The sequence below is a fragment of the Bombina bombina genome, chromosome 5 (genome assembly GCF_027579735.1).
Source record: "Bombina bombina isolate aBomBom1 chromosome 5, aBomBom1.pri, whole genome shotgun sequence".
NCBI lineage: Eukaryota > Metazoa > Chordata > Amphibia > Anura > Bombinatoridae > Bombina > Bombina bombina.
The window spans coordinates 30,814,264-30,838,801 of record NC_069503.1 but is presented as its reverse complement, the minus strand read 5'-3'; the positions used below and the strand labels follow the sequence as shown (position 1 = coordinate 30,838,801).

General features: G+C 40.6%; 1 protein-coding gene across 1 annotated transcript in view; it reads left to right on the top strand.

Annotated features, from left to right (window-relative positions):
* The first annotated feature begins 12,662 nt into the window (after positions 1-12,662).
* LOC128661255 (uncharacterized) overlaps positions 12,663-24,538 on the top strand; it is a 112,056-nt gene continuing 100,180 nt past the window's right edge. The window contains 2 exon segments of the mRNA XM_053715531.1: positions 12,663-13,379; positions 13,381-13,728. Of these exon segments, the coding sequence (XP_053571506.1) occupies positions 12,675-13,379; positions 13,381-13,728 (1,053 nt within the window). The 5' untranslated portion in view covers positions 12,663-12,674.

The following is a 24,538-nucleotide window of genomic DNA, read 5'->3' as shown; positions in this document are numbered from 1 at the left end:
TTTCTGAGGGATGAAATTTCGCCTTTAATAAAAGATTTTAAGTCGGCTATGTCATTTTTTGATGGGAGTTTGTGCGATATTGTGCTGTATCTGTGTTAGAGTAGTTTGTGGCAGGGATGCATCAACCATTAAATCTGCGGGCTCCATTGTTGGAGTTAGTGTAGTTGTGTTTAAGGCTTTGGCACTGTTCTTTCCTTTAAGCGTAAAATATGAGCTAACTGGAGTAACAGAGGTAATAGCTGCTGATTTGTTGGCTCTCGTCGACTTTCTTGCTGCCATAAGCTCATTCACACTGTCTGTAGGACAGGCCTGTCACAGCATCATGCCCATGCGGATTAAAATGAACAGCTTGAATCGTGTGGTAATATATAGTAGTATGATCTGTAACTTACAGTCCCAGAAAATATTTGCCAAGACCTGTAATTGCACAGTAATTTCCTGTGGTTCCTGTCACCCTCTCATGTAGATATATAGCATCTGTTATTATAGTTATAATCGGATCTAGTAATGTGTGCAGCGAAAATCCAATTGTCACAAAAGGCTGCTTAGTAGCGATAAATGGGTATTGTGAGTTTAGGCACTAATGCAAAAATGTCCACAACAATATCTGAAAGACAGTCTTTTGAGAGACAATATGGTAGTGCTCTCTCCTTTATCAGTTGCGCCGCAACGGAGCGATATGTTGCCTGAAGTACTCTGACTCACATGACCCACTTTTATTTGGATCAAGTTATTTGGGTATTATAGTCTTACCGACATCCGTCGTGGGTCATCTATTTCAGCCCGTCTGCAAGCCAGCCCAGATTAAACTTTTTGTGTAGGCCCTCTGATAGCTGACGTTCTGCTATGCAGGCTAGCAAGATTGCGCCCGGTCTTCACTCCATAAGCGCTTCACTCAAGCGGCTGTCAGAAGGTCCGTCTTCACTTCAGATAGTAGCAAAGGAGCGAGTGACAGATGCGGAGGCATTAACACATGTGTCTATATCGTTTAGGATTTCGTTAGGGCATTTAATAGACCGCTGGGCAGGGAACGGCCACGGAGCTCCTTCACTGTGCAACCATGAGCCTGCACGGTTACGCCCCGCTCAACATTGGTAATGGTTTTAATAACCCTCCTTTGAACCTGGAAGTAATCAACCTGTGCCTTGTGTGCCCTTTAGCGTTACTTAACCAGACTTAAACTCTAACAAAGTAGGTGTAAACATAGTCAATATTTACAAAGTGCTGGGCCTAAAATCGGACAGTCTTAACTTATTTGCCTCTTTCGCTCCTACCTGTCCTATGGACAAGAGCGAGGGGGTTCAATGGAGGGAGGAAGTGTTATCTCTGTTGGTGCCATATTTTCAAGGAGGTAGTGCATGGGACCTTTGCGAATCCTGTGTCTGCTGTGGTTTTCTGCTTCTTAGGCCGCTGATCCTTAATAGACCATTCTGGAGCCATGGCTCTCAGTTTCGCCCCAACAGGGGGCAGGTTCTGACGAGCTGTCGTTTTGAAGTCCCCATTGTGCAAGCAGGGTGGTTCCCTGAGACAGCGAGGACACTATGTGTGTCTGGTTATCTCTAGGGATTATAAGCTTGGCCGGGTAACCCCATCTGTATTTAATGCCTGCCCGTCTGAGCAACGTTGTGACTGGTTGATATTGTCTTCTATACTGTAACGTTGTGCGCCGACAAGTTCGGCAACAGCTGGATCTCCTGGAATTTTTCCTCTAATTGCGGTTTGCAAAAGGCAGCTTGCATGAGCCTATCTTTAAAGAGAAAGCTGTGAAAGCAGGACTATGACATCTCGTAGCTTCTCCTATGAGACCGTTCTTGGCCGCAAAGCTCTGTGGGCTCTCTCCATATGGGTAGTCATGCCCTCAGTGGAGCCCAACAGACCTTCAAAGAGTTCTGTCAGATAGTTCTGCAGGTGCAATGTTTTCCGGGTATCCCTCGGAAATCTGATGTTGTTCCTTCGGGCGCAATCTTCCACGTCAGCAAGTTTAAATTCAAGTTGGCTTAGTTGATCCGACAATGCTTCAGAGTAAGCCAAGAGGCTTGATTGGTCTGTAGTGATGTCATCGTGCTTTCTCTCAATTGAATCTACCCTGTCTCCTATTTCTGAAATGTCTTTTTTGAGTTCTGCATGGATCCTTTGTATTTATTTCGTAATCAACGCGTCTGGCGTGCAAACATTTTCTTGAGAGTGTCCTCTGTAATGAAGTGTTGGGATTGAGAAGATGGGGTGGCATCGTGTTGGGACCCCTTTCCCAAGGATTCAGGACTCACTTAAGCCATCCCCTGAATCTTCATCAGGCTCTTTGTGTGGTTTAGCAAAAACATAATTTATGTAAGAACTTACCTGATAAATTAATTTCTTTCATATTAGCAAGAGTCCATGAGCTAGTGGACGTATGGGATATACATTCCTACCAGGAGGGGCAAAGTTTCCCAAACCTTAATATGCCTATAAATACACCCCTCACCACACCCACAATTCAGTTTAACGAATAGCCAAGAAGTGGGGTGATAAGAAGGAGCGAAAGCATCAAAATAAGGAATTGGAATAATTGTGCTTTATACAAAAAAATCATAACCACCACAAAAAAGGGTGGGCCTCATGGACTCTTGCTAATATGAAAGAAATGAATTTATCAGGTAAGTTCTTACATAAATTATGTTTTCTTTCATGTAATTAGCAAGAGTCCATGAGCTAGTGACGTATGGGATAGCAGATACCCAAGATGTGGAACTTCCACGCAAGAGTCACTAGAGAGGGAGGGATAAAATAAAGACAGCCCAATTCCGCTGAAAAATTAATCCACTACCCAAATCAAAAAGTTTCAATTTTTATAATGAAAAAAACTGAAATAATAAGCAGAAGAATCAAACTGAAACAGCTGCCTGAAGTACCCATTCTACCAAAACTGCTTCTGAAGAGAGGAAAACATCAAAATGGTAGAATTTAGTAAAAGTATGCAAAGAAAACCAAGTAATTGCTTTGCCAAATCTGATCAACAGAAGCTTCATTCTTTATAAATCCAGGAAGTAGAAACTGACCTAGTAGAATGAGCCCGTAATCCTCTGAGGCGGGGGATTAACCCCGACTCCAAATAAGCAATGATGAATCAAAAAGCTTAACCCAAGTGCCCAAAGAAATGGCAGCAAGCCTTCTGACCTTTCCTATAAACCAGACAAAAGATAAACAAATAGACTAGAAGTTTGTCTGAAATCTGAGTAGCTTCACAATAATATTTCAAAACTCTTACCACATCCAAAGAATTCTTTAGGATTAGGACACACGGAAGGGACAATATTCCCTCTATCAATGTTGTTAGAAATCTACAACTTTAGGTAAAATTGACATGAGGACAGCAAAAAACCACCCTTAACCTGATGAAAAATCAGAAAAAGGAGATTCACAAGAAAAAACAGATAATTCAAAAAACTGTTCTAGCTGAAGATGATGTCTAAAAAGAAGAATACTTTCCAAGAAAGTAATTAATGTCCAAAGAAAGCATATGCTCAACAGAAGAGCCTGTAAAGCCTTCAGAACCAAATTAAGACCCAAGGAGGAGAAATTGACTTAATGACAGGCTTGATACAAACAAAGCCAGAACAAAACAATGAATATCAGAAGATTTAGCAATTCTTACTGTGAAACAGCACAGGAAAAGCAGAGATTTGTCCTTTCAAGGAACATGCAGACAAAAACTTATGAAGAAACTATAAAATCCTAGGAATTCTAAAAGAATGCCAAGAGAAATCATAAGAAGAGCATCATGAGATGTAAATCTTCCAAACTCGATAATAAATCTACTAGACATAGATTTATGAGCCTGCAACATAGTATTAATACAGAGTCAGAGAAACTTCTATGACTAAGTACTAAGCGTTACATTTTCATCCATCAAATTAATAATTTGAATTCCAGATGAAAAAAACGAATGTTTAAGTATAAGGTCTGGCCTTAATGGAAGTAACCAAGATTGGCAACTGAACCATCCGAACAAGAACCATATACCCAAACCTGTGTGGCCATGCTAGAGCCACCAGCCACACCAAAGATTGCTCTCTGATGATTTTGAAAATCACTCTTAAAAGAAGAACCAGAGATGAAAAAATATAGGCAAGAGTGATAATTCCAAGGAAGTGTCAATGCATACACTACTTCCGCCTGAGGATCCCTGACCTGAATAGGCCCCTGGGAAGTTCTTGTTTAGATGAGATGCCAACAGATCTATTTCGGGAAGCCCTCACATCTGAAAAATTGAAAAACATATCTGGGTAAAGAAGACCATTCTCCCGGAGCTGGATTTAGCCCAAGCAAATATCCGAGATACTTCTGTCACAGCCCTAAGGACTGATAGTCCCACCCTGATGATTGACATACGCCACAGTTGTGACATTGTCTGAAAAAAACAATAAACGTCTCTTCTTCAAAAAGAAACCAAACTGAAGAACTTGAGAATGCACGGAGTTCCAAAATATCAATTGGTAATCTCGTCTCCTGAGATTTCCAAACCCTTTGTGCTGACAGAGATCCTCAGACAGCCTCCCAACCTAAAAGACTCGCATCTGTAGAGATCATGGTCCAGGTTGAAAGAACCGAAGAGACTTTGTAGAACTAAATGATGGTGATCTTAACCACCGAATCAAAGATAGTTAAACATTAGGATTCGAAGATAATAAAAAGTGATATCCTAGAATCCCTGCACCATTATTCAGCATAAAAAACTGGAAAGGTTTCCTATGAAAATGAGCAAAGGGAATCGAATCCAATCCTGCAGCCATGAGACCTAAAACTTCCATGCCTATATAGAAACTGAAGGAAATAATAGAGGACTGAAGGTTCCGACAGACGGAACCCCAATAAAATTGTCACTTGTCTGTTAGAGACAAAGACATTGACACAAACTATCTGGAAACCTAAAAAAGGAGACCCTTTATGTAAGGAATCAAGAAGCTTTTGATAAAAGATCCTCTAACCATGTCTTGAAGAAACAAAGTTGAATCGTATGAGATTCCGCAGAACGAAAAGACTGAGCCAGTACCACGAGACTGTCCAAATAAGGAACACTGAGAACCTTGAAAAGATTCTTAGAACTGTCGCTAGACCAGAAGGAAAAGCAACAAATCGGTAATGCTTGTCAAAAAAGAGAATCTCAAAAAGATATGCATCTATTGTACCTATTGTAAACAAATAATGTATCACTGACCAAAAAGGCAAAATAGACTATATAAACACCATTCTAAAAAATGGTATACTTATATGACAATTCAGAAAGATTTTCTATCTTTAGAACAATGAATAGTCTTGAATAAAACCCCAAAACCCATTTCCTAAAAATGGAACTGGAATAAATACCCAGAAAACTCCAGGTCTGAGCAGCGCTACTCCCCAACGGGTGAACAGCCGCGCTTCATCAAAACCCCAAATATATAGGACTGAAAACACACTTAAGGAAAGTGTTAGCCTTACTGGAATAGCTGGAATATAATAGAGAAAAAAAGACTTCTCACAGACGGTTTTACTCTGAATCTTATTCTGTACCCCAAATCTAAGAAATTTGGACCGAATAGAACCAAACAAATTTCAAAAAAGACTTAACCTGCCCCTTACCAGCCAAGCTGGAATACGGCACATACATGCAAATTTAGGGAGCTAATTTTGAACTAAAAAACTTCCAATAAAAAACATGTTACTTGGGTAAGAATTTAGGATTTCATTCCTTAGTAAGAACAACCAAACTAATATTAGCTTAAAGTTTTAGTCTTAGAACTCAATCTTGAAGCCCAGAGTAACAGTTAAGAATTGAATCCAATTATGAACCAAATAATTGATTATCTTGGGAAAAAAAGAAATATGGATTTTTTTAGAAATCACAAAATTCTTCTAGCTAAAACAGCTAAAGACATAGATTAAACCTCATTTGCGAAAATATTCAATAAAATGAAGACACAAATTAAATTATTAGCATGTTAATCAAGTTAAAGGACCAGTCAACACACTGGACTTGCATAATCAACAAATGCAAGACAACAAGACAACACAACAGCACCCAGTCTGAACCTCAAATGAGCAGTAGATTTTGTCCCTTTAACAATGCTAAATAAATCATAATCCGATACTTGATCTTAAAGTATCCAAACAGAAAAATGAAGCAATTGCAACATCATCCAAATAAATCACAGGTCCAAGAAAAGTACCTGAAAATAAATAATTTTCCTTAAATAAGATACAACCATCTAAAAGGAAAATAAATACTATTTTGCTATAGAAACAATAGCATATTTAGCAGGAGTAGAGATAGCCCCATTAAATTGGGGAAACCTCAAAACTGAAATTAACTGCCCGGCAAAGAATATAATTTAAAACCCTTGAAGAAGGAATAAAAGAAAATTCTCAGCCTATTCCATTCCCTAGTATCAGGAACTGGAAAAAAAAACCTCTGAAAACACAGAAGATTAAATAAGCAGAAATAAAATGTTAGCTAGTCTTGAAAAAGAACTAGTTACCTCAATATCCAAAATAATCAACACCTTTTCAACAAAGAACAAATGTACTCTAATAAAAATAAAAAAGTAGATTTGTTAGTGTCAATATCTGATGAAGAAAATTCTGAATGAGAAAAAACACCATCAGAGAAGGATAATTCAGTATGTTGTTGGTCATTTGAAACTTCATCAACCAAAGAAGTTTGAAAAAGACCTAAACATTTTATTAGAAGGTGCAATGTCAGACAAAGCCTTTAACATAGAATCAGAAAAATATTCTTATAAAATTTCTAAGTATATCTTGTACATAAGATGTAAAAAGAATAGCAATATATGAAAACATAAATACTAATAGATTCTGCATGTAAAAGTTTATCACATGATAACTTATTACAAACCATAGCTAAAGATAAACATTCATAACATTAAAATAAATGAACTTAGCTTTGGTAGGACTGATATCAGTCAACAGGAATCCGTTAGCATGTTTTGATTCAGGAACAGTATACGAGATATCTTGCAATATGTAATAGAAAAAAAACAACATATAAAGCAAAATTATCAAATTCCTTAAATTACAGTTTCAGGAATGGTAGAAAAATGCAAAATAAATAAGCCCTCTAGCAACCAGAGAGCAGCAAAAAATATGAGACTTAAATAATGTAACCCACATTATTGGGGTCAATACAACGCCCATATCTTTTGGCGCCAAATATGACGTCACATCTTCTGACGCCGAAAACCGACGCCCACATTTTTTGGCGCAAAAAAAACGTCTGAATACACATGCGTCAAAAAAATGACGTAGCTACGAACAACTTCCGGCGTCAACTACGGCGCCGGAAATGACCAAATTTTGCGCCAAAAAAGTTTGCGCCAAAAATGACGCAATAAAATGAAGCATTTTCTGCCCCCGAGAGCCTACAACAGCCCGCAGGGAAAAATAGTCAATTGAAAATTTCTCAAGGTAAGAAAAAATATATATTCATATGCATTATCCCAAATAATGAAACTGACAGTCTGAATGAAAGAATACTGATTATCCTGAATCATGGCAAATATAAGTTTAAACACATATATTTAGAACTTTACATATAAAGTGCCCAACCATAGCTTAGAGTGTCACAAAAAATAAGACTTACTTACCCCAGGACACTCATCTACATAAAGCAGATAGCCAAACCAGTACTGAAACGAGAATCAGTAGAGGTAATGGTACATAAGAGTATATCGTCGATCTGAAAAGGGAGGTAGGAGAAGAAATCTCTACGACCGATAACAGAGAACCTATGAAATAGATCTCCTAGAGGAAGACCATTGTATTCAAATAGGCAATACTCTCTTCACATCCCTCTGACATTCACTGCACTCTGAGAGGAAAACCAGGCTTCAACCTGCTGAGAAGCGCATATCAACGTAGAATCTAGCACAAACTTACTTCACAACCTCCATGGGAGGCAAAGGTTTGTAAAACTGAATTGTGGGTGTGGTGAGGGTTGTATTTATAGGCATTTTAAGGTTTGGGAAACTTTGCCCCTCCTGGTAGGAATGTATATCCCATACGTCACTAGCTCATGGACTCTTGCTAATTACATGAAAGAAACGGTCTAGGAACCGTTTTCTTAACTGGCCCTTGGGTTTGGAGTGCCGACTGGAAGTATGAGGCATTTTCTGATACAGTAGAGAAATAAGTGGACAGTTAACTGGGAGTGCAGGATGAGTAAGGTCAAGAAGTCACCTGATATCTCTCAGGAGAGTGCATTAAATACACCCAGAAGAAACTAATGGACATTTGTCTATGGAGTAGGGCCGGGAGGTCTTCCCCCACCCCTACCCCTCCATGGCGGCGGTCAAGTTAAAGACCAAAGTTTTTCCTGCTTAAAATATGTCACAGGAAAACCGCCACAGGGGGGGCAAAGACCAGCAGGAATCCCTCCGGGCACAGGTTAATAAAGAGAGACCCGTACACTTCCTGTCAGGGCAGGACCCACCACCCAATAGAGTCCCCGTGGACCCCCGCCCGGCTCGGGAGTAAAGGATATGACCTGGAGGAAGGGAAAGGGAGAGGGGAGCGACCAACAAAGACAAGCAAGTCGGAAAGGTAGAGCCAGTTGGGGGTCCCCCGGGCAGCTGACCCCGAGAAGAGTCAGGACTATGCAGTGTAATCAGTACATACAATAACACTATGTCTGTTGGCAATGGGTAGGATATATATACCAGGGCAACTTAGTGAGTGAGCTGATACAGTTCTGATCAAACTATATAACCAATGATTTGGCGCACCAGACTCTTATCAGCGGGCAAAAACCATCACTCAGGAAGGGCCTGAAGGCCCCCTCTTAACTCGGGGAATAGGGGGTACGACCAGAAGGAAGGGGAAAAGGTATGAGGAAGTGACCAGCCCAGACTAGCTGAGCCGGAAAGGAGGAGTATTGAGGGGTCTCACAGGTTACAGTGTGCAATTATAAACTTAAAATTATAACATAACAAAAGCAGGTCTCGCACAACCCGCACAATTATGCAGAAAGTAACATATAAAACAGGAAAACAGGAACCCTGTGGAAATAAAACGTTAGGATGAGAGTTAATGCGAGAGGGAAACTCCTGTGGGTGGTAAATTATGGGTTAAACAATAAAATAACACTACACTTTGGGTAGGTGCCCCAAAGACAATTAGGCTGACGAAGCAGCTTTCAGATTTTACAAACATCCCTGGGAGACATTTTTGAGATCAGGATGGTTAACTTAAGAGCAATCAAAGGATAGTACCTCAGTGTCCCGGTTAACGTCTCAGATGGTGGGTTCAGCAACCAACAGCTGGGCCTGTGTGATAGGTGCCAGGAAAACTAGGCCAGGGTGTGTGAGACAGGTTGAGTACTTCTGGCACATAGATCCTGAAGCTTATGTTACTAAATTAGAGGTAGACTTACTCAGGTTTAAGGAAGGCCTAAAATCTGTGAGCTTGCATACTATAGTATAGGTCTGTAGGGCCTCAGAGAGCCGAGATAGGGTTTGTGGGTGTATAGAATAGCTTTGAACCAAAGTCCACAATAATCGGGCAATCGCCTAGTATACAGTTCCTCTAAGGCTCTCAGAGGTAGCAAGGGTAAGTGGCCTCCTGAATGGATTAGGGAAGAGGAACGTCTCAAACAGGTGTCATGTTATGGCTGTGTGGCCAGAGGAATGAGGGTCAATGAGTATGTAGGGTGGTACCTACGGTCTGTAGCCCCAACACAAAGAGCAGCAAACACCTGGAGAGGAACCAGTGGCACGCAGTGACAAATAGTTAGGGCCAAGAACTATTGGGCTGCTGTAGTACTGAGGCTTAAGTACTCTCTCACCTGTACTCACCACGTGGGTGAAGGCCTCAGGGACCATTTCTTCCGGCTGTTCCCCTTAATGCAGGAGGGCTGTTGGGGTCTGTATGGGAGTGAGGGTTGGGGTGGCAGGTATTTTAAGCTCCAAATTCCCCAGCTAGTAAGTTGCAAGCACTCCATGATATCCGAGGTGCGAGGCTTCCACTACTGGCCCTAGTATCTAAAAATGGCGGCAGTTCACGCCACTTGAATATAGCATCCAATTTTGTGACTCAGTGTTTTCAGGTCCCTCCGGTCCTGTTTGATCTCAAGGAGCCTCGCCTGCCCTCCCTTAGCCCTCCCCCGGGTTGGTGTCACCTCCGGTAAATGCCCTTCTCAGGCGTCTCTGCAATGATAATGGTGGTCTGAAATGGATCTTGAGTGCTCCCTTGTCCATCGCCCGTTGCACCTAGTAGGTTCTTCTCGTGTGCTCCGGAGCAGAGCCCCGGCCCTCCGGAGCTACAGCAAGTAGGCCAGTGAGAGCACTTTCTCAGCGGTTGGTGGATAGGACAGAAAGAGGCCTCTAAAATGTGTAGGCCCCCTATAGTGAGATTGATAGTCTCTGGGAGGAGAGTCTCTGTAATCACAGTGAGAGTAGGATCTTAGCTGCACTTGGCCTAATGGGTCTCTTTTATCTCCAAGAGTCTCCTTTTAAAATCTTTGTATTTGTTTTAATTTGCAGAAAGGGGCTATTGTTTGTTTTTAGGTACGAGGCCTCTAGGCACCTCAACTCCCAGTAGGTCCTCTTGATAAAACCCCACCGTCTCTTATTGTATTTTACTGAGGTAAGATGACTCAATCAGGTGGGGGATACAGGTATAAGGCTTGTCTTTTGGTTGCACAGGGTATGGCTCTTTCTGCTATAGCATGTACTCCCCTGTGGCAAGGGCCTATGTGAATATGCCAGCAGTGACCAGCTGGAGCAGCCCTGGGCTCGCGTGCTGGTAGGTATCTCACCTCTAGGAATATAGGTCCCTTGGCTGTGCTCTGGATGGGTCCTGTCTTGCTGTGGCCTGTATAAGTCCCCTGTGGAAAACTGGGCCAAAATGGCGGGCGTTCGCACCACTCCGGCAGCGCAGATGTCGCACTTATGTAGCCCTCGGGGACTCAGCAAGCAGGCGTAAGCAACTTTGGGAGAGACCTCCCAATGTCTGGCGATCAAGGTCGGATTAGCGTTTGGCAGCAGATCAGCAGGTCAGATGTTGTAAGGGCCCAACTTGCGGGTCGTGTGAAGCGGCGTGGGCCGGTGTCGGCCATTACAAATATGCAGAGATCTTCCTCCCGCTCAGGTTTTAGAGGTCCCCTATCTTGTAGCTGTGAGGGCACCAGAGCAGAGCCCCGACCCTCTGGTGTCTTTTGTTTAGCTCTGGCTTGCCTGGGATGTGAGCAGAGGTGGCTCACGGCTTTCAATCATAGAGTAGCCCAAATTAGTAAAATGTCCACTCAGAAGTTGCCACTAGATGATCATTGGCAAATAGGATGCCGGATCTATTGTGGCTGAACACTTAGTAAGCAGTTTAATTCCACTTTTACCAATTCACTTGCGGAGCTCTTCTCACTTGCAGCCATTCAGTTTGGCGGTTAGCTCCGCCCCCTAAACTATTATATTTATATCTGCATCTTTAAGAACATTTGTGTCAGTGACCGTTATAAAGAAGGAGCAACCCCAATTGGGGCTAAGGAGGAGGGTAAAAAATACTACCCCCCTCTGTCCTTATACAGTAGACAGACCATGTCTAACAACTGCCTAACCTCACCCCCAGAGCTGGTTCATTACTCAGAGCACCTACAACTCCATCTTCCCCTGCCCTGACCTCGCTCATGGAAACACCCATAACTACAATTTTGCCTACCTTTTTCCCATGTGTGAAACACCCATAACTCAACCAGTTTTCCCACCCCAGAACCACCACTGATTTGTGTGCTTAATTTTAACAGTGAGTATTATTAGACTAATAAAGTTTGTGGCTGTTTCCATAATTAGAACAACCACAGCCAAAGCTAACAAGTATCATAAGATCACTGATTCTTACCCTCTCAAAAACATCTCACACTGATTATTAGTCTGTTATGATTAAGACATCATGTTCTCACCCAACTGGTTAAGCATGAGCCGTGCAGGACTGTATGTGCAGTTGCTTGTGCAATGTTAATTGAGGATGGTGGATGCCACCTCTCTTGCCCAGAATACAGATGTACCTGTTCCTGGCTGAGAACATTATCCACACGCACCTTTGTTTTAATGCGGCCCTATAACTTGTTTTCATCAGTAATCAGTAATTTAGGTTACATTGATGAAGTAATGTTTACATTCTATGTTATGCTTTTTTAATTTGTGATTTTCAGGTAAATAAATTCAAAATACAAAACAGAAGATATTTTTGAGTATAAAAAAGTTTTTTTAATTGAGATGGATTATATTAAAAAGAATAAACATTCTTATTTTTCTTTATTCCATTTCTTTTTATGTAGACAAACACGTGAATAGTTCATATCCATCCTTCACTACAAGACGCATAAGAATGATACTGCAAACTCCAATAGTCTTAGACACCAATGACTATTCACAAACCATTGGGGAAATCACAGCAGATATTTAAAGAAGATGGTGAATTGGCAGGAACTGTGCAGCAATCATTATGTACAGACAGTAATTTAGTCATCAAACAAGAGGACAACATTTATGACTTATCTAGTGAGATTATTATCCCAGAGGATAAACCACACTATGTACTGAGTTTTCAAAACATATTAAAGAAGGGAAAAGTCTGCATTCTAGCCAAATGATTCATACAAAGGAGAAACCTTAAAATCTACAGAATGTGAGAAAAGCTTTAGATGTATGTCTCATCCATTAGAACACCACAAAATTCACACAGGGGAGAAACCACACACATGTCCTGTGTGCGCCAAATGTGTTACACAAATGAATCATCTGAAAAGTCATGAAAGGATTCACACAGGGGAAAAGCCGTTCACATGTACAGAGTGTGGAAAAACTTTTACACAAAAGAGTGTTCTGAAAAAGCATGAAAGGATTCACACAGGGGAAAAGCCTTTCACATGTACAGAGTGTGGGAAATGTTTTACAGATAAGAGTCATCTGAAAAATCATGAAAGGATTCACACTGGAGAAAAGCCTTTCACATGTACAGAGTGTGGAAAAAGTTATACACGAATGGCTCATCTGAAAACTCATAAAAAGATTCACATTGGAGAAAAGCCGTTCACAGTGTACAGAGTGTGAAAAAGTTTTACAGAAAAGAGTGAACTGAAAAGGCATGAAAGGATTCACACCGTGGAAAAGTCTTTCACATGTACAGAGTGTGGAAAAAGTTATAAACGAATGGCTCATCTGAAAACTCATAAAAAGATTCACACTGGAGTAAAGCCTTTCACATGTACAGAGTGTGGAAAAAGTTTTACAGAAAAGAGTGAACTGAAAAGGCATGAAAGGATTCACACTGGAGTAAAGCCTTTCACATGTACAGAGTGTGGAAAAAGTTTTACACAATCGAGTGACCTGAAAAGGCATGAAAGGATTCACAACCGGAGAAAAGCCTTTCACATGTACAGAGTGTGGAAAAAGTTTTACACAAAAGAGTGAACTGAAAAGGCATGAAAGGATTCACACCGGAGAAAAGCCTTTCACATGTACAGAGTGTGGAAAAGGTTTTATAACAAATCGTAACCTGAAATATCATGAAAGGATTCACACAGGAGAAAAGCCTTTCACATGTACAGAGTGTGGAAAAGGTTTTATAACAAATTGTAACCTGAAATATCATGAAAGGTTTCACACAGGGGAAAAGCCGTTCACATGTACAGAGTGTGGAAAAAGTTTTTCACATAAGAGTAGTCTGAAATATCATGAAAGGAGTCACAAGGGAAGAAACCTTTCACATGTTTAGAAAGTGGGAAAATGTTTTTTATTGAAATCGGATATCACAAAACACCAAATATTTACACACAAACTTTATATACACAGTGTACAACCTTTTTGCAATTACCCTGAAGAGGATAAACTCTCTAAATAGAAGCATCAAAAAGGATCCTATTGTAAATAATACTTTCTAAATCCCAGTTAAAAAGCCCCAGATTTTAAGTGCTCCAGTGCACCTCAATTTCTCTTCATATAAATGTGATAGAATCCAAACACCCACACAGGAATATACAAATCTGTCCTCATCCAGTTTACACAACCATTCACCACCAAAGGACCCCCAGTGTTGTTTATTAATATGCCAGTGTTAGGAGTTGTATGTTTGATTTACATAGGGGAGGAAATAATTACATTTACGTCTTTATATGAAGAGAGTGTTTAATACATGATATCAACAAGAACATCAGTCTTAAATGATTGACATATGGGAGATATTTAATATGCACATCATGTGCATAAACCTTTTCTTCTGTACAATGCTAAGCATATATTTCTATGTTATATACCAGAGGAATTACTGAGAGGAAACTGATTGTATTTAATAAAACACAATATCAGTAACCTTTACATATGTGATCATAATCAGTTTCATTTAAATGGCTACTATAACCTACATGTATACTGGGTATGTAATATGTGTGTCATGTGATCATAATCAGTTTAAATGGCTACTATAACCTACATGTATACTGGGTATGTAATATGTGTGTCATGTGATCATAATCAGTTTGATTTAAATGGCTACTATAACCTACATGTATACTGGGTATGTAATATGTGTGTCATGTGATCATAATCAGTTTAATTTAAATGGCTACTATAACCTACATGTATACTGGGTATGTAATATGTGTGTCATGTTCTGTAACATTATATTATGTCTGTTAGATGTTTTCATGTTAGTTAGAAGCCACACGAATTGATAATAGCACATACTGTATATATAAAGGGAACATTACTGTATATGTCTGATAAATCCCTTTGTATCAAGAGCACAAGTGTTGGGTATATTTATAGCATTATGTGCATATATCATGTAATGCTGCTTTTTTCTATATAAATTATATGTAATGTTTTTTTTAAACAGCCAATAATATTTCAGTAGCTCTCATCCTTTTGGCTGATTTTGGATTTGAAGAATCAAATCATCCACTAGGAATTCAAAGGATGCCATATTTAATTGCGTACCTTGAATTCCCTATTCAGTGTGCAACGGTGATTGTATGAAGAGGATCCTCCACACTCCATTGCTCAGCGGTCGCCGATCTTCAGTTCCATGGTCCAGGATGAAGAAAAGGAAGAGGTCCCAGACTTGGAAGAAGATGGCGGCCGCTTGGAAGAAGACTTCATCGTGCCTGGAACAGGATCTTCTCCATCGGACTTAAGGAACCATGAGTACCTATCTTGGGGTTAGAGTTAGGCTTTTTTAAATTTTGGGGGAGGTTATTTTTAGATTAGGGGTTTGGGCCATCTTAAGAGCTGAATGCCCTTTTAAGAGCAGTAATAGATGCACATAGAAATGGCCCTTTAGGGGCAATGGGTAATATAGTTTTTTTTTAGAGTTAGGTTATTTTATTGTGAGGGTTTTTACTTTTTTTATTTTGGATACATTTCTTTATTTTTTGTAATGTTAGACTTTTTTATTTTCTGTAATTTCGCTTAATTTAAACTTTAGTTTATTTTTAACTTTTAAAGTAGTGTTAGGTTTTTTATTTTAATTGTAATTTAGTATTTTAATTTATGTAATGGGGTTAATTTAGGGCATGTTAGGTTAGGGGCTTATTGATTAGTCATTTGCATAGTGGGGTTTGGAGGTTTAGGGGTTAATAGATTTATTAGGGTAATTGTGATGTGGGTTTATGGTGGTTTAGGGGTTAATAGATTTATTAGGGTAATTGCAATGGGGGTTAATGGCGGATTAGGAGATAATAGATTTAAATAGATACTTTGCGTTGTGGATTAGGGGTTAATACATTAGTTATTGCGGGGGGGGTGCGGTTGAGAGGTAGATATTGCGCATGCGTTATTTTTTTTATTTTTTTTAACAGCGAGTGATGGGTAAAATATAGTGTGGTGCCGTATTTGCGATCAAGTATAGTGTAAGGTCGGGTTACCATAATAACCTATTAATTTTTTCGACATTCATATCGGGTGGAAGAGTTTACTCAACGCTAACTTACACCTACACAAAATGGGTGACCACACGCAAAGTGGTAAATGCTTCAATGGAAACCTGGTACTAATATGGAGCCGTAAATTACTTTTAGCTGTCGGCCGCTTCAGTAGCTTATGGCTCTATTTTTAATGGCTCAATGGAAGTGAGCCCATAGTAGGTAAATCACTATAACTATTCCTTTTTTAAAAAAAAATATTTACTAAACAGTGGTAGATATGGATTACTTGTTACTTAAGGGAGTAATAGGATTTCTCAATCTTGCAGTCCTCACCTCCTGTTTCTCAACCTCCTACCCTTCTAGATTGTAATTTCCCTTGGGAATAGGGCCCTCAATTCCTCCTGTATGTGTTTATACATTTTGTCCTATCTCTTACAAGTTTCATATCATTGTTTTATTTAAACAAATTATACCCATGGACAGCGCTACGGAATATGTTGGCGCTTTATAAATAAAGTATAATAATAATAATGATTAAAACTCTGTGAACAGATGTTTGCCTTATACTTTGGTGTATGTGTAGGGTGATATGATTGCACACCCTTACTTAAATACTTTACAAGACACCTATATTTAAATAGTTATCCCTGTCCCTTTGTCTTGTCATATTGTTTAGGATTATTCCAGTAGTTATATAATTTACACAAATGATTTACCTACACTGTGACAAATATTTGTGTAGTTGTTAATTAGGGCTATGACCCATTGTCACTATATTAATAAATAAACTGGTGAAATTTGAATATCTAATTTCCTATGATGTGATTTTAACCTGCGCTAGCGGTGTACAGCTTATCTTAATGCCAAATAAGCTATTTTAAATTTGGATTATAAACTGTACTTTATATTGTTTCCTTTTCCTTCTTAAAGTGAATGTCAATTTAGATGAATCGGTGCCCGGCATTTAATAATCCCGGATTCATCATATTGGACCCACGAAGAGGGCTTGCGATGGGGAGAGGAAGCGCTGTAGTGGCTGTCAGGATTAAAATGTATTTGAAGAAAACGAGTGAAAAGTAAATTTTGATGAATTAAAGTGCCCTTGTTTTTAATAGGATTATTAAAAACTGGGCACCGATTAATCTAAATTGACATACACTTTAAGATAAGGAGAGTCCACGGCTTCATTCCTTACTGTTGGGAAATACAGAATCTGGCCACCAGGAGGAGGCAAAGACACCCCAGTCAAAGGCTTAAATATCCCTCCCACTACCTTATTACCCCAGTAATTCTATGTCTTTCATCACAGGAGGTGGCAGAGAAGTGTCAGAAGATTTCGGAAGAGTTTTCAGAGGGGTAGTTGCCCTTCGATATGGGACTGGAGTTTTAAGTAGTCAAGTCATGTCATGTCATGTCAGCCTCTGAATGAGATCATTGATGAAAAGTTAGAGTCTTTCTGCAAATCCATCCAGACTGTCAGCTAACAACTCCTAAGCCAAAAGTGTTGACGAGTTTCACTGCCTGCTTTTCTCACTCAACTCCATGTCATGAGCGCTGCTACAAGACTGTCACACTTGAGAGGCTGTGTTTCTTTTCCACAGCATGAACCCTGGAGGTAAAATTGTTTCAATTTTATACACATTGAAAACTCTAAACACAGGGTCACAATGTGGCTCCTTATACCTCAATAGTTTCAAGGGTTTAGATCCTCTGAGGGGGATTATTGAACAGTCGGGATTAATCAGTCTGTGTTTGATTTAATGCTGCTTTATGTGTGAGTTTTATTTGGGCTCATAGGCTGTGTGTTTTTGGCTGTAACAAACAGGTTTCAGTTTCACTTTGGAAGTGCTGTGCAGGGTAGGTACTGCTTTGCGCACCATGTGACCGGGAGTGGTCATTTCCTCTTTCCTGACTGAGCTTGCTGTTGGAGGAATTCGCTTTTTCTGTAATGTCTGGGTCTAGGAGGTGGTGAGTGCCCCAGCCATTGGGAGTATAAAGGTGCCATTTTTTAATAGAAATAAAGATTGAATATTTCCTGTGTCCTACTGTAATTAGCCTGAGCTTTGGAGGACTCTGTAATGTTAGAGGGTACTCCCTCTATTCCAAATAGCAATACCTGTTTATATTCGGAGGAGACCTTGGTTTACCCACCCTCTCAGTTATGTTCCACATGCCTTGAGCTGTCTACCCCTGAGGACTCACCATCCTGCGAGGGTCATACCCGCAATATTTTGTAAACTCCACATGCAGTTTTCTGTAGCATGTATAATCCTCCATCCGGAGGGGGCCATCTTCCTGCGAATTTTACCGTGCAGCTACAAATGGTGGTGTCTGCGGCCCTCAGTGCTTTACCTTGGTCTAAGAAATGCAAGAGAAAGATTAATCATAGCTCTCCTGTCCCAGGGTTATCAAAAGATTTATTGGAATTAACTGTTCTGTATCAGTTATCTGATGATGAGTTAACCTCTGAGGCTTCAGAGGGTGAACTTTCTGGGTCGGAGCATCTAAGCCTCCTGCAGCAGAAGAACTAGCCTTTAAATTTAAAATTGAGCATCTGCACTTTTTAGTAAAGGATTTTTTGTCTACTTTAGAGGTTCCAGGGGCCAAGTTGCCTGATGAACTCTTAATTCCTAAATTAGGCAGAGTCTACGAGGACAGGATAGTTCCTTTGACCTGGCGACCACTATTAAGAATGAATGGGACAGAATTGGATCTTCCTTTTCTCCTTAGTCTACTTTTAAAACATTGTTCTCGGTCCCGGACTTTCAATTGGAGTTGTGGGGCTCCATCCCTAAGGTGGATGGTGCTATCTCCACGCTTGCCAAGCATACTACTATTCCCCTTGAGGATAGTTCTTTGTTTAGAGAGCCGATGGATAAAAAGTTTTAAACTTTTCTAAGAAAAATGTTTCAACACACAGGATTTCTTTTTCAACCAGCAGCAGCGGTTGCCGCAGTTGCTGAAACATCTACCTATTGGTGCGACTCCTTATTGGATCTGATAAAGGTGGAATCTTCCCTCAAAGATATTCAGGACAGAATTAAAGCCTTAAGAATTGCTAATGTATTTATTTGTGATGCAAACATGCAAATTCTTTGCCTAAATGCTAAGGCCTCTGGCTTTGCGGTCCTAGCCCGTCGGGCACTCTGTTTAAGGTCTTGGTCTGCGGATATGACTTCTAAATCCAGACTGCTTTCTCTTCCTTTCAAAGAAAAGATTTTATTTGGTCCAGACCTGGACTCAATTATTTCTACAGTTACAGGATGCAAGGGTGACTTCCTTCTGCAAGATAAAAAGAACAAGTCCAAGGGACGTCAATCTCATTCCTTTCATTCTGACAACAGTCCTCCTCTAAGCCTGAGCAACCCAAGGGTACTTGGAAGCCAGCACAGTCCTGGAATAAAACCAAGCAGAACAAGAAGCCCGCTGAAACTAAATAGGCATGAAGGGGCGGCCCCCGATCCATCTCAGTATTGTGTAGGGGCAGACTATCTCTTTTTTTCAGATGCCTGGTTCAGGGACATGCCGTATCTGTGGGTCCTTGAGGTGGTATCCCAGGGATACAAGATTAAAATCTCAGCCGCTCAGTGGCAGATTCTTTCTCTCAAATCTGTCTACCAATCCAGAAAAGAGGGATGCCTTTCTAGGGTGTGTTCGGGATCTCTCCTCCTTAGGATTCATTGTCCCTGTGCCTATTGAAGAAAGAGGTTTGGGATTCTATTCAAACCTTTTTGTGGTCCCAAAGAAAGAGGGAACTTTCCACCCGATTCTGGACCTAAAGTGCTTGAACAAATTTCTCAATGTCCCTTTATTCAAGATGGAGACGATAAGGTCCATCTCTTCTTAATCCAGGAAGCACAGTTTATGACCTCTATAGATCTGAAAGACGCTTACCTTCATGTTCCAATCCACCAGGAACACTTCCAGTTCCTGAGGTTTGCATTCCTGGATCAGCACTTCCAGTTCATTGCTCTTCCGTTTGGTCTGGCTACTTCTCCAAGAATTTTTACGAAAGTTCTAGGGACTCTTTTAGCCATTGCCAGATCCCAGGCTATAGCAGTAGCCCCATACTTGGATGATATACTGGTACAAGCTCCATCTTTTTGTCTTGCACAAGTTCATTCAGAGTCTCTTCTAATTCTTCTTTGATCTCATGGATGGAAGATAAACTCAGAAAAGAGCTCTTGTCAGCCTACCTAAGTGTTCCCCGTAGCGGATCTACTCAACAGCGGTCCCTGGTGCAAGATTTGTTTTGGGCCCCCCAATGGTAACTCAAAAGAAAGCAAAAGTATTAATATAGATTCTCCTCTGTATAATGATTTTGAGGATAGATGGACAGATAGATAGGTAATAGGATGGACCTACAACCTGCACTAATAAAAGACTTCCCTGCATTAGGATTTAAATCATTCTGTACATACCTATGTATAGACTGGCTGTTATTGGGCCCCTCCAGCTCTTGGACCCCAGTGCGACTGCACCTGCTGCACCAATGGTAGTTCCACCCCTGAGTATGCCCCTATGTGCTAGAGTGGAAAGTGACTCCTTGTTTGAAAGAGTAGTCACATGGCTCTGTAAATTGCAGGTGATCCCCATAAAAATCATTATAACCTACCATAGCATTTAAAGCACAGTTTAACCTATAGGGTGGGGTACTAATGTAACCTCTATACCTCCCTGTTTGGGCTAGAGGGACAAAGGACTCCTCATGTAAAAAAGCAGTCTCCCCTCTTCTAGTTGAAGGTTAGGTGCCCCCTAGGATGCAGCTGATCACTTTTTTTTTATTTATTTATTTTCAATACCAACAAGAACGATAGGCAGTGTTCACATGTAGAGAAGATAAACAAAATTAAAGAAATTATTTTGCCACACAGGGCGAATAAAACAAATCAAACTTACATTGTCTACACCTGAGCATTGCAGGGCAAAAAAGTAAATTAACATCAGGTTAACATGGTCTAAACATAAACAGTGCAAATATCATTAATATATTATACATGTAATTTAAACCTTAGAGCTATAAGCTTTAGTATTAACATTTCATTTTGTTGGAGTTTTAACTTTACTCCCCCCCCCCCCCATTCCTTCTCACATAACAGTGAGAGAGGGATAAAGAAAAAGATAGAAGGAGGATTTTTTTTATATAAAATTCTAGAAGACCTAAACGGATCATGTCCGCTCCATATCGATAGCATACGTTGTTGGCATTTATCATTGCATAAGCATTTCACAAGAAATGCTTGTTCAATGCCACTCCCTGCAGATTCACGGCCAATCACCTGCTAGCAGGGGGTGTCAATAGACCTGATTGTATCTGATCAGGCAAATTGCTTTCCCGTCGCCTCAGAGGTGGCAGACGAGTTAAGGAGCAGCGGTCTTAAGACCGCTGCTTCTTAAGTTCTATTTCCGGCGATCCTGAAGGCTCGCGCAGAAACAGATGCATTGGGGCAGATTGACGGCTTGATAAATCGGCACCTTAGAATTAGATTTTTTTTTGGCCATTTTAGATAGAGCATTAATATAAGATTCCCATTTCATTAGGAATCTTGTTATTGTTTTTTCCCCTAAATCACGTAAATTGCATTGTTCCATAGCTAATTGTAGCTTCATTCATTTGATAAAATGTGGTATTTTTAGACATCTTTAAATATTAAATTCCATCCTAAAATTATAGTAAGATTAATTATTCTAGTCTTGGTCCCATACACCTGCCCATTACACATAAATATTATGGCCTCCATTACATATGCAGCGTCGCTCGCAAAATCCTCCACCGCCAGATTTTACGCGATTTTGGTATTACATATACGGCGTAGCATACAAGTTACGCGCATATATTTCACCCTTCGGACGTATTTTTTTTACCCATAGACTAACAGTACAGACGCGCAATTTGGTATCCAGTATACAGCGTAAGGACTTACGTGCGCAGAATTCAGAAAATCTACTCCATTCTCATCTCGCCACATATTGCAGGCGCAGCAACCCTTGCACTGACTAAAAAAGAAACATAACTCTCTGGAAGCCTTAACAAACACATACATTTAAGCAGCATCTCAAGGTTAAAGGGACAGTATACTATGATATTGTTTTTTTAAGGTTTATTTGTGTATTTGAAATAGTTTGAAGCCACAACATAATCAAATGGATTGAGCTTGTAGGTAGAATCAGATCTCATCACTTTATCACATTGTGGACACATACTTGCTTATTTACTTTAAATTTGTTCTCAAAACAATCAACAATACTTGGAGGAGAGAACAATGGGAAATCATAATTGTATTACCTTCATCTCTTTATTCTAATGTTAACACAGCTTGGCATTGATGCCAAAATATATAAAGGGGCAGTCAAGTCCAAAGAAAACCTTCTTGTTTCAAATAGGGCATGTTATTTCAAACTACTTTCAGATTTAATTCTAACAATTGCTTTGTTCTCTTGGTATTCTTAGTTGAAAGCTAAACCTAGGATGGCTCATATGATAATTTCTAAGACCTTCTTGAAGGCTGCCTCTTTGCAATTGTCAAACCAATTACAGACAACACAACCTCTTACCTGCAGCCTTAAAACACCTGATAATGCCCACCCTATCAGTAACATCAGTACTATATATACCAATGTGTCAATTTATATTGGATGTGAGATACAATGATTTACATCTTAGAAGTGAATATTACTATATGTACCCTTCATAAACAACTATTGTGGATGTGAGTTATAGTACAAGAATATGTCATAAACATGATATTACCTTTTTTTTTCCATTTCCACACAGGTCTTATTATATGTTTTAACAATATTCGTATACTAAAACACACCTCACATGGATGTGGATGACAATTATTGGACAAGATTTATGGTGAACTATAAGAATATTTCTTTTTTGGCTTCTTGGATGAGGGAGCTGAGGTGACTGTGGTGGATTTCCTTGTTCTCCTGGTTTGAGAAGATTCTGATGTTTCTGCTGGTGTGCGGGCCACAGATGATAGGCTGGAGGCAGTGTCCTGCTGGTGTGTAAAGTGCTCAACCAACTCACCCAAGAGTTGATTTTGTTCTCTCCATCTATTGTCCATTTGCATCTGCATATCAGACAGAATTCGCATCATCCGTGATTGGTTATGAACACTTGCACTTAACGATGCTGCCATGTCCCTCTGTAGCTCTATGCTACGCTGTTGTCTCCTCTCTTGGCTCCTGATGAACCTTTCATGGTTCCTGAAGAACCTCTCTTGGCCTCTTTGTATGTTCTCAGTGCTTGTTATGAGCCTCCTCTGGAGTGCAATGTATTCCTCACCCAGGGGTGAATACAATGCATCCACAGGCTCTGGAGTAGCAGGGCTTCTAGGTGCTTGTGGGGCAGGGTCACCTGCATATGCTGTTGCTTGAGGTGCAGGGCCAGCTTCGACTGCTGTTGCTTGAGGTGCAGGGCCAGCTTCATCTGCTGTTGCTTGAGGTGCAGGGCCAGCTTCAACTGCTGGTTCATGTGGGGCAGGGCCAGCTTCAACTGCTGGTTCATGTGGGGCAGGGTCACCTGCATCTGATGGTTCTTGACGTGCAGCTGTAGAATCTGCTCTATTTCCTTCTGCCAATGGTGGAGCTCATCCAATTTTTGAGGATGGCGGAGCTCGTCCAATTTCTGAGGATGGTGGAGCTCGTATGGTTGGTTGTTAGTCCCACTGATGACGAGTGTGTGACCACTCAGCCTGTCCAATTGGAACCTCCTGTGACATTGTGTGTGGGTAAAATCCCTGACTGCCATGAGATTGTGTTGTGGGGGGGGGGGTAAATACATGGACCCTTTGTGGCTGTCTTGGCTCACCCTCAAAGCCAAAGGGAGGATATTCCTCTGGCCAGGAATCTTGCCAGGGGTCATATGGCAATGGTGGTGGCATCACTCCCGTGTCCTCAACTGAAGCCATTCAACCATGCTCATGACTGGGAGCATACTCTTCTTGCGGTTGCCTGAAGGGTGGTGGTGGTGGCATGGATGTTTGTCTCCTTGTTACAGGAGGTTATGTGAAGGAGTCAAAGAGATGGATTAGTAAAGCCAGATATATGTCCACGTGGGCATACAATATACATTGATACATGCTAGGGCCTATACTGATTCTCATGGCAAACTCTATAACATGTGTCCTGTGTTAATCTGAGACATGTTAGTATTGCACTATTCCACCTCATATCATGAATTGCATTATGTTAAGTAGTATTAATGTCAAGTATAATTGTAGATGTTTTTGTTAGTACATATAATATTGGTGTGTGGGATGTTACTCACCAGCATGATGTGCTGTGGTTGCAGCCCCTGAGTCACGAGCCCCTGGAAGTCCACGGACTGCTGTGATACTCAGGGACCTGCGTATCATCTCCTGCCAGGTGTTATACTCTATGTCCAGGGATGGACCACCGCCTCTGGTGCATAGCTTCCTGCCTCATCTTTTCTTTGACCTGCCTCTTGCAGTCATTCCACCACTTTTTCACGCCCTCAACAGTCCTCCTCTGCGGGGCCACACTGTTGACGGCATCCTCTACCGCCAACCATGCAGTTTTGCTTCTTTTGGCACTGCCTTTGCCCTTTTATTGCCCGAAGAGGGCTCTGTAATTGTCCATGATGGCCTGGACTAGGGCAACATTTTCCTCAAATGAGAA